The sequence below is a fragment of the Podarcis pityusensis genome (assembly GCF_964106645.2).
Source record: "Podarcis pityusensis genome assembly, chromosome: 10".
Taxonomy (NCBI): Eukaryota; Metazoa; Chordata; class Lepidosauria; order Squamata; family Lacertidae; genus Podarcis; species Podarcis pityusensis.
In genome coordinates this window covers 48,267,281-48,278,226 of record NC_138035.1, presented here as the reverse complement: position 1 = coordinate 48,278,226, position 10,946 = coordinate 48,267,281, and the positions used below count along the sequence as shown (strand labels likewise).

At 43.2% G+C, this 10,946-nt stretch overlaps 1 protein-coding gene across 4 annotated transcripts in view; it reads left to right on the top strand.

Moving 5' to 3' along the window:
- Positions 1 to 327: 327 nt before the first annotated feature.
- USP15 (ubiquitin specific peptidase 15) overlaps positions 328 to 10,946 on the top strand; it is a 51,931-nt gene continuing 41,312 nt past the window's right edge. For 2 of the 4 annotated variants that reach the window (XM_081022313.1, XM_081022312.1), the window contains exons 1-3: positions 329 to 518; positions 9,352 to 9,479; positions 10,032 to 10,162. In XM_081022313.1, coding sequence (XP_080878439.1) covers positions 430 to 518; positions 9,352 to 9,479; positions 10,032 to 10,162 — 348 coding nt within the window. In that variant the 5' untranslated portion in view covers positions 329 to 429. Of the gene's footprint in view, positions 519 to 9,351; positions 9,480 to 10,031; positions 10,163 to 10,946 lie in introns of all 4 variants that reach the window. The other 2 variants (XM_081022311.1, XM_081022314.1) reach the window with 2 other exon arrangements.

Below are 10,946 nucleotides of genomic sequence, written 5' to 3'. Positions count from 1 at the left end.
GCCCGGGCGCTTGGGGCTGATGGGAGTTGTAGTCCGAGCCGCCCGATTGGCGAAGACTCTTCCCCCCCTCATCCCGCACAGCCCTGTTCCGCTGCCGCAGGCCTCCCGCCCGCCCGGTGGCGCTCGCGTCCCAGAGGCGCTGTCCTTTCCCTCTCCGCAACCTTCCCCCGCTCTTTCCCTGCGTCCTTTTCTCTCCTCTCTCCCCCCGCGCTGCTTCTGCCGATGGGGTTGCCGAAGTGGGAGGGGGTCGTGGAGGGCGTTTCCCCGGTCGCCGCGCGGCGTCACTCCCAGCATGCAGCGCGGCCCGCTCCTGCCGCCGCCGCCGCTGCCTCCGCCGCCGCCGCTCCTGTCACCGCCGCCGCCGCCGCCTCTCCCGCCGCCGTCACTTTCGCAGCTGCTGCCGCCGCCGGCGCCGCGGGGCTGGGAGACATGGCGGAGGGAGGCGCGGCGGACCTGGAGACCCAGCGCTCGGACATCGCGGCGCTGCTCAAGACGGCGCTCCGCAAGGGCGACACCTGGTGAGGGGCAGGGAAGGGATGGGGGAGGGGGAGGCCGAGGAGGGGGAGAGGCTGGTGAGGGGCCCTTCTGAGTGACAGGTGCGGGCGGATCCTGCCTGCCTCGCCCACCTCTTTTCCTTGGGGGGGGGTGGAAGGCGGCAGCAGCCCGCCGCCCTTCCTCTCCGCCCCCCCACCACCATCACCAACCCCCAAAATGCGCTGGGAGCGGCATCCCCATCGAGGAAGGGGCTCACCTTGCCTCGCAGGTGGCGCCAAGGCGGGGCCAGGCGCTCACAGCCGTCCACCCGCCCCCCGCCCCTCCGCGCATCTTTCCCATGACAGGTTCTGGAGAGGCAAGGTTTGTGCCAAGGTGCTGCTTCCCTCTCTCACCTGCGAGAGGAAGAGGCGACCGGTCCAGCCGGCTTTCAGTTGCAGGCACTTCTTCTCCCAGGTGTTTTCTCCTATTGTTTCAATCGGCCGGAAAACTACCACACACAAAAAACCACACACACACCCTATTTTTTTCTGTGTATTGAAGGCAACCAGTGATCGAGTGTGACTGTTTCCCGGGTTAAGGTTTCTCATCCACAGCATAGGCTTTCCCCCAGAAAGCTTACATATTGCAAGGCCTTGTCTTTTCTGCCTGACTGTTGCTTGTCACTTCTGGATTTCCTTTAGGGTTTCACCTCGCCTGGTTTCTTCCACAACGTTCCTTTCTTTTCCTCTCCACCCTCCCTGTAGATTGTATTTATCAGCAAACCGTATCATTGTTTTATGTTTTTTCTTCTGGTGCAGTACTAGCTGAAATACCTGGGAAATGGATCTTGTCACCTCCTGGCTTAATTGTGCTGAATCTTGAAGAACGTTTTGGTATTTGTGGAGTAAGATGTGACTAAACAGATCAATTATGCACACATGTTCCCCCCCTCTATTAAAAGAGAAGTTAATCCTGGGCCATGGGGAAATTCTTGGATTTTGGAGATTGAGGATAACTTTGTGCATCCAGCAGCCACTGTGTTATCTTGGAGCATGCAGAACTGCCAGTGGGATTGTGGCCTGGATATGTGAAGATTTCATAAATGGGCTGTTGTGACTACTTGTGTCATGGCAGTAACATGTATCACGCAGTGACAGTTCATACAAACAGCTGCACCTTGTGAATCCTATTTAGGCAGCAAGCACAAGGGTGACTGCATGGAGGCTGTCAGGTGTGTCAGTCAGCCAGATTTTTCATAAGTTGTTTGAAACTTGTTAAAGTACAGTCCGATGCATGTTTACTCAGAAATAAGTACCACTGTCTTAAATGGGGCTTAGAGAGCGATCCTAACTGCTAGTCAGAAATGCCAGGGCTGAATGGTGCAGTGGAGCTTCTCTTGCTGGCCAAAGCGTGTATGTAAGCGAAAATGTTGATTTTACTGTGCCAGCTCCTTGCTATTACAGCAAACAGGCCTATGATCAGTAACTGGAATCCAGTGGGCCTTTGTCCAGCCCAACTCTGCCGCTACTCCCTTGCTCCTTTTCTTTCAGAGAGTACAGCAGCAACTTCCATGGTTATGGAATCGCATGGAGTGACACCACTATCACATCCTAACCCCTTCCAGTGATCGGGGTTAGGGTTGCTTTATTACTCCCTACTGATAGGTTTTAGGATTGCAGGGTTAATTATACCAATTCATTGGGTTTGTTCAACTATAATTTATGTTACCATAGAAGAAGCAAGTGGGCTTGAGTCTTGTCAAATACAGGTGTGTAGGAATTAAACACTTAACCTATTTCTCATTTGTTTTCTATGTCTGTCATTGCACCCTGAAGTCTGAAGTTTCCTACATGTTAAGGCCCAGTTCAAATGCACTGTTGCTACTGGGAACTGGGAACAAGCTTGAGCATTCCCCCTGTTCCGTCTTCCTCTTTTTTCACTCTGCTTTAGAGGAGACTTCCTGGCTTGCCAAATCAGTTTCCCCTTATGTCTGAGCTGGAAATTGTTCTCTAAGTCCTGCCTACACACAGCACAGGTTTATTGTGATTTGCAAGCCAGGGTTATAGGCAGCATTAAATTATGGTTTCCAAATCACAGTAATCTGATTTAATAAACCAGAAAGTATCTTCCCAAGCTGGGGAAACATAGTTAGTTGGAGTGGAAGCATGATATCTGAACTTGACTTGAATTACATTATCTCATCTCAGCCACAAGCTGCTACTCTCTCAGTAATCATCCTGCAAAATCACAACTGTGTTGGCCTACCTTAAAGAGCTGATGTGAGAATTGCTGACAGAGTATATGTAAAGCATTTTCAGGTCACTGAATAAATTTTACGGTACAATTCTAAACATGTTTACTCAGAAGTAAGACTTATTAAATTCTGTGAGACCTTAGTTACACATTTCTGTCCCAACCATACTATATAATTTTGAAGAGTTCTTTTGAAGTTGAGACTAGAAATGAAGATGCAGCATATTCTTTACAAATTATGAACTACCCTACAACTAGGTGAATAAGTGTGTCCATTGTCACATCTGCCTCCCCCTTTTTCCCTCAAGAGCTCAGTGCACCATACACAGACACCCCATTTTATCCTCTCAGCAACCCTGAAAGATAGTGTAGACTGTAGACTGAGTGATAACAAGAGGTTCAAGGCCACCAGAGAACTTTATGGCTAAGAGAAGGGATTAAATGCTGCACTACACTAGTTCTCATCTGCCTTTCATTGTTTAACACAAATTTGTGCGCGCTTACTCAGAAATATGTCCCACTCTTTTCATTTGGGCTTTTTTTTCTAGGTGTGTATATAGTATAGCAGCAGCCCTAATTAGCTACTAAAACTGGCCCCATAAGTATGACGGCATGAAATTAAGACAGATAGTAAGTCCTGTTTAGGGATTCACATATTTTAACTAGGCATAGGTAGGCTATAGGAAGTGAGACTCACCTTTCTTCTGTCCTGCTGCACAGGCATTCTTTTGATACCCACTCCCTGAAGAAGAATGGTGGGTGATATGAGTATTTGTACCAACTTCTTTCTGCCACTCCATAGAACTGAACCTGATGGCTTGGCACCATTTTGAAAGACTCACTCTCTGCTTCATTGTATTGCTGATGGCTTACTAAAAGCTTCTATGGTGGGGTACACTCGTTGTCTTCTTCATAATGAATCGATGGCTGCCACAAGCAACCTAACAACTGTATTTGTAGAATTCTGGTCCCAGTGAACTCAGTGGGATTTACTTCAGAATAAACATGCTTAAGGTTGTACTACCAGATAAAATCTCACGCTAAATTATTGTGATATATTATATACTGGAGTATTATGAGAAGGTATAGTCTTAAACTCAGAGAGTTGACAATGAAAGTTGTAAGCAAGTGTAGTAATGAGTAATGTTTGTGTTGTTTTAAGATAAATTGAACTTCAGAGGTTTGCTGTAATTTGAGAAGCTATACACAGTTTCTCCTATTCTAAGCATGAAGATTTCACCATCTGATTCCGTTTTTCAAACATTTGTATGACAACATACTTCGTCACAGAGAAGAACTATAGTTCAGAGATAGTGTACATGCTTTGCATGCAGCAGTTCCCAGTTCTAGTCCCAAGCATCTCCAGGGGAAAGTCACCTGTCCGAAACTATGGACAGCTCCTGCCAGTCTGCATAGGCAAGGAGATCGCCAACCTTTTTGGTCCCATGAACATATTTGAAATTTTGAGAGTGCTCAGTGAGCAACAGTGCTCACCACTATCTCCCTCCCATTCTCTCAGATTGCTCCTTTTCTGTCCAGCTGCTCAGGTGTTGATCTGTATGTGCTTTTCAAGGCTAGTATGAGCAGCTCAGGTGCTGAGCTGAGCCTTGAAAAGTACATAGAGCTGAAAGCAGTTTTAGAAACAGAGATATGAAAGCTAGGAGCTAAATGGCACCTTAAACCCAGGTTATGCGCGCAACAACGGAATGTCTAGGTGTCTTTTTTTTATAACGAATACGAATGAACTGCATATTATGTTCATTTTTCACATGGTCTAGTCCTTCCCCTGCCCATCCCCCTGATATTCTTGAGAGGGTCTCTTCTCTAGTCTTCAGAGAGTAGCTGGAAGTGGGGAGGCAGGAAAAGGTCCTCCTTTCCTTCTACTCTGCAGTTTTAATCTGAAATCTTAGGCGCAGTACTTCACCCAGAGCTCAGAAACTGTTTGCGCTAGTGAAAAGTGCGCCTAGAACAATGGTAGTTTCGAACACTGGCTAAAAGAAGTGGTAAAGTGTGTTGATTTCTGACTTTCTCCTTTGGTACTATGCACTTTCGAAGTGGGAGGGGACATAATCACCATTTCTGCCTCATAACCAAAGCAGCTGTGAGGAATGCAGGGGAGGGAGGAGTTCGGAGGCTTTGTGGGCAGCAGGGTAGCACTCTGCACCTTCAAGGTGACCCCATTGGTGACCCCAGGTATAGACATTTATGAGCTCCATGGACCAATGGTCTGATTCAGTATAAGGGACCTTCCTATGTACTAAAGATATTTTCTCAAATATTTTTGAAAACTCTAAACCTGCCACATTACATCTGATAGATAGATAGATAGATAGGAGACTGCAATGAGCTTCATAACAATGGACCTGGTTAACAGTAACATGCTTCGGTTAATTTAAGAATCCTGCAAGTACCTTTATGTTGCTTCCATCATCGTGGCAGGGTTATATTTACAAGGAGCTTAATTGTAGTGATGGGGCTTGTTCACCCAATATACCATAACTGTAATGTTTGGGAAATGCCCATTGAAAGGAGCATGATCTCTGTTCATGTATTAGCTTGCTGCGATTAATTATATATGCACGCATGTTTGTGCATATGGAGGGTTTGAGAGTGAGTGTGCCATGCTTAGTATGGTTAAGGAAGAGTAAAGGAGAAAGACAAAGTGGATCTGATTCTACTGGCTGCTCCTGCTCCTTGCTTGTGTTGTGGTGTCTTGGATTACAAACCCAGTTAGAATGTGGAGAGTGCCCTGCTCCCCCCCCCCACTGCTGCCCTGGCTGCTACGGGGGGGGGGGGGGGGAGCCAAGGTGCAGTAGGCCCAGTTATCTAGACTGAGCTCCAGCCTTCCAGTTATGAGCTGTGGCGGTGAATAGGTAATGAAAGTCCTTCTGTCTGGCTTTTGAAACATTAGCATTTAAGTTCAGGAATGTGGAGGGAGAGAGATAGTTTTTTGAACTTGTAAATACCCTCCCACTAGTTGGACACTAGTTTAAAAAGGGTAAAGGACCCCTGGCAGTTAAGTCCAGTCGCGAACGACTCTGGGGTTGCGGCGTTCATCTCGCTTTACTGGCCGAGGGAGCCGACATTTGTCCGCAGACAGTTTTTCTGGGTCATGTGGCCAGCATGACTAAGCCGCTTCTGGTGAAACCAGAGCAGCGCACAGAAACGCCGTTTACTTTCCCACCGGAGCGGTTCCTTTTTATCTACTTGCATTTTGACATGCTTTCGAACTGCTAGGTTGGCAGGAACTGGGACTGAACAACGGGAGCTCACCCCGTCGCAGGGATTCGAACCGCCCACCTTCCGATCGGCAAGCCCTAGGCTCAGTGGTTTAGACCACAGCGCCACCCGTATCCCTGGACACTAGTTTAGTGTGTAATAATTATGTTTGCTTCTGATCCAGATGTGTTTACTACTAGCCAATCACACCTCTAGGCACGATCTTCAAGGCTGTGCATAAGTAGACTCCTATATCATGTTTGATGTTCACACAGTGTTTCCTAGAATAGCAGAAGATTGTGGCAGTCGCTGTTTTCTGTCTAGAAACATTTTTTATGTGTATGGGACTATGCACCAAACATCAGGTGCGGAAGACAAGAAAACCAGAAGAATTTCTGCAAAAATTACTTAGATATGATTTATAATGGGAAGAAGATAAAAATCCATTCATTTCGTATTTTTAGTTCAAACTGCATGCTACAGATATTAACACATAGAGTATTTACACTGGATACAATCTTTGTATCTATTGCTGTGTGTCATAGCAGCTGGGCATTCATGGTCCATAGCTCAGTCCCTGGCAACTTCAGCTGATGAATCCTAATAGGGCTGGACAACAGCTGCCAGTCACTGTACAGAATACTGAGTCAGGGTGGACCATTGATTTCTTATGGTATAGTCCTTAAGTGGTTTGTTCTTGGAGCCCATTTCCCAAAGCACAAAATTAATCCCTAATTTTTAAAACAAAGGACAAAAGGTAGATTCACTTCAGGGTTTTTTTGTGTGTGCTTAGTTCACTGGTCAACATGTAAAGAATCCTCAGCCAAATATGCATTCAGAAATTAATTCCAGTAGTTCAGGGATGTAGTTAGCTGTTACCAAGATTTTTACCCTGCCATTTCACATGATAAAGAACCCAGGTGATTGAGTGTGACTTTCATGTGTTTGGTTTTATTTTTCCTGTTAGCTAGTTGAAAGGCATTTAATAGCTTCTTAAAACTTACTTAGCTCTTACTGGATTTTCTTTTATTTAATTTACCCAAGATGCTCGCTGTAATTGCATTTTTAGTGTCATAAGTAGGTCTTGTCCTCTGCATGTTTTTTTAAGGTTCTCCCAAAATTTGATGAGTGTATAAAAACAAGGGGATCCATACTTAATAGAACACCATTAGAATGTATTGTTGCTTGATTAGAAAGATGCATGCAGAAGTTTAATCCTGGACATTTGCATTTAAATAGTCAGGCCACAGGTGATAGGGGAAACCCATGCCAGTGACCTTGCAAAGTCATTGCCAGTCAGAATTGATGGTATTGGGCGTTAGATGGACTACTGGTCTGACTCCACATAAGGCAGCTTAATGGTTATTATCTACCCCATGACCATGAGATGGGGTATGCTGTAAATGTAAACATATTGGCAGGGAGAATATGCTGGTCAGTTTCTCTGCTTTCTTTGTCTACAAACCCAGCTGTAATAGTTAAAAATATCAAACTGTTGCCACTTCTGTCTTCACTGAAAGGCTTATGAAAGCCATAGAGAATGCACATTCACAACGGCAAAAAGCACAGAAGTGATTTCGGTATCCTTACTATGAATTTGAGGTATAGTCAATTGATATTAAAGTAATGTGTACTTTCTGAATCGTGTTCAAGCACAGATGTGAAGTAGAGAAATAAATGGTCTATGCTTTCTTTTTCCTTATCACACAAATTTGGTTGTTGATTGTTGCTATCAATATGTACTGGAACACACAGCAGTTAGAATCCACTCCTGTGCTAGAATAATATCCCAGCGATTACAGATAAGTTTGATGAACAGCTCCCCCCCCCCCCCACTTCATAAAGCAGTTTTTCCCAAGGACATTAATATACATTTGAGAAGAATGCTTCAACAAAGGAATAAGCACTACTTAATGCTGCCTTTTGATCAGGCTGGTTTAATTATTTTTAAAAATAAGCATCTAAAATGTAAACTATGAGTTTCACAGAGCAAAATGAACTGAACTGTGTTGTGTTTCAAAACAGTGAAGGAGTGTAGTCAATAGGTTTTTATAGCAGGTTAAATTGTTTAGTTAGCAGCTTGAAGTCTAGGATGAAAATGTTTCTTTGACTATTTCAGCCAAAGCTTTGGCTGTATCTGAATCATTAATGCTCACATATTGTGATCTGATGAGATTAAGTATTTGTTACACTTCATGAGAATGGGTAGAGTCTCTCTTCCATCCGTAGGAATGTTGAGTATACAATGTACAGTGGTGTCCCGCAAGACGAATGCCTCGCGAGACGAAAAACTCGCTAGACGAAAGGGTTTTGCGTTTTTTGAGTCGTTCCGCAAGACAAAACGTCTTGCGAGTTTGTTTCCTTTTTCTTAAAGCCGCTAAGCCGCTAATAGCCGTGTTTCGCAAGACAAAAAAACCGCAAGACGAAGAGACTCGCGGAACGGATTAATTTCGTCTTGCGAGGCACCACTGTATTCTATAAAGGCTGGCACTCTTTATAAAATACAATTTACAGTGCAATCCTATGCATATTTGCATGCAGTCTACAGTCCTTTTCTTACTACAATTTTCTGGTCTTCACTTTGATTGCATAGTTCTGTTCTCTTGGGAATTATTGGTCCAATGGTTGTCCACAGTGGGTGCTCATGAACTACAATTAAAAATATGATGTTGATTACTTAGAGGAGGTATTATGCCAGGCTTCCTCAACCTCGGCCCTCCAGATGTTTTTGGCCTCCAACGCCCATGATCCCTAGCTAGCAGGACCAGTGGTCAGGGATGATGGGAATTGTAGTCTCAAAACATCTGGAGGGCCGAGGTTAAGGAAGCCTGCCTTATGCAATACTATTCATCTGTGCTTTCTGATATGATGTAGAGGGGTTTAAAACAAGATTGCTAAGCAGGCATCTGTTATTAACACTGTTAAGAACAAGCCCCAGTTATCTGCTATAGACAGGCATATTTTAAAAGTTAGGGATGAAAGTGGAAAATCATTTCTTCTGGTTTGATTTCATGTTTATTTTAATATTCTAGAATTTACTGATAATTTAATTATGGTAAGGAACATGAATGTGAATATCTCTTTCTGAAGGCTTTTTTTTAATAAGAGCCATCAGATTACTTGTTGGTAATAAACTCAATTAATAGTCTCTTAAGATGTATGTCTCAGTAGATTTGTGTAAATGCAGTTTCTGAATGGTTGGTTGCATTCTTTCCTGTAATAATACATATTTAGTCAAAGCAGTCTTAATCTTCATGCTGGAAGCAGCTCTGCAGGTGTGTTGTGTCTGTATTTTGGAAAATTCTCCAAAGTACTACTCAAAATATAAATACAATAAAAAGCCAGTCAATTGCATCATTGGTTCAGACTTTGATCTTTCATGTGTATATTTTCCTCCTTTTTAAGGTATTTAGTGGATAGCCGCTGGTTCAAACAGTGGAAAAAGTATGTTGGATTTGACAGCTGGGACAAATATCAGATGGGAGATCAGAATGTTTATCCTGGTCCTATTGACAATTCTGGACTTCTCAAAGGTAATTACTGTTGAGTATTAAAAAAGAAAGCAGGAACCTGATGTATATGAATTATAAATATTGCATATTATTGCAGTTATCTCACCCTGTCATTCTTAGGTTCCAGAATATCTGGGAATTTCTTCTTACAAATTAACATTTTCAAATACAGTAGTTCAGATTGGATGATATCCAACAATGTCTGTCCACTAGTGGAATCAATATTGTTTGTGACACAGATTTCCCCTTCTCCCCACAACCCCTCATGTGCTCCCCAAATCTGCTAGGGAAGAGCATGGAAGAGTAGAGGAGGGGAAACTATATTGCCTGAGGGGATTTCTCTTGTTTGATATTGGCAATCACCCTTTATTCCATCAGGGAATATGTTGTTAGTTTATAAATACATTTCAGTTGTCTCAAACTTGATCACTTGTGATCTTCAGTCCCTTTGTATTAGAGAGTGTGTTAAATACTTTCGTTACCCAAGAAAATCTTTTAATAAGAACAATTTAGAAACAGCAACTGTGACATCTAAATATTGCCATCCCTAAATATGTAAACATTTCCTCATAGATGGGGACTGTCAGTCTCTCAAGGAACATCTCATTGATGAGCTGGACTACATTCTTTTACCAACTGAAGGCTGGAACAAGCTGGTTAGCTGGTATACTCTTATGGATGGCCAGGAACCAATTGCACGCAAGGTACTTCTTACATTGAATACTGAAATATCTATACTTGCGCTTGAAATGCTCCGCTTACAGTGCTACCAGTTAAATCCGTAGGAGTAATTTGAGTATGTCCATATCACGTCATGGTTTTTGCAAGTTAACTAGTATTGAGTCCTGGCATTAATCAGTATTAATGGCTTCATTTCTTACTCAGTGTTAATGATACATTCATTTTTTTTAAGCATGAGAACAAAACATTGATGAGACAACTCTTATCATCTTATTTATTATTTCACCAACCTAGTACAGCCCTAGTTACTTCGGGCCTGGTTAATGATAAAATATTTCTGTTAACTTCTCCTGACAGTTCTGTGAGTAGGGTAGAAATTTGTCCTTGCTTTGGCATAGCAAGGCAAGTTCTAACCCAAACCATGTAGATAAGCATTAAATTAGGTAAATATTGTTTCAGTTTTATAGTGATAACTGTTTCAACTGCAGCACTGTTAACTGCATGAATTGCTTAATTTTGTGTTCTGCTTAAGTCTGCTCTAATCATATACCTTGACTTTGTACTTAGATTTTGGACACACAACTGTATGAAGCATTTTGTGCTAATAGCAAAAATACATTGTGTACTGAAATATTTACAGATGATGCATTTTTTAAAATGAGAATTATTAGACTCTGCTGGAACTTGGACATACCATTCACTTTCCTGTATCGTTCCACTTTCTTCCTTGGCATGTGCACTCTCTTATGATACATTCAGTAGAAGACTCCCTTTCTAGGCAGTGTTCCTTGCAACAGCTCTCGTATG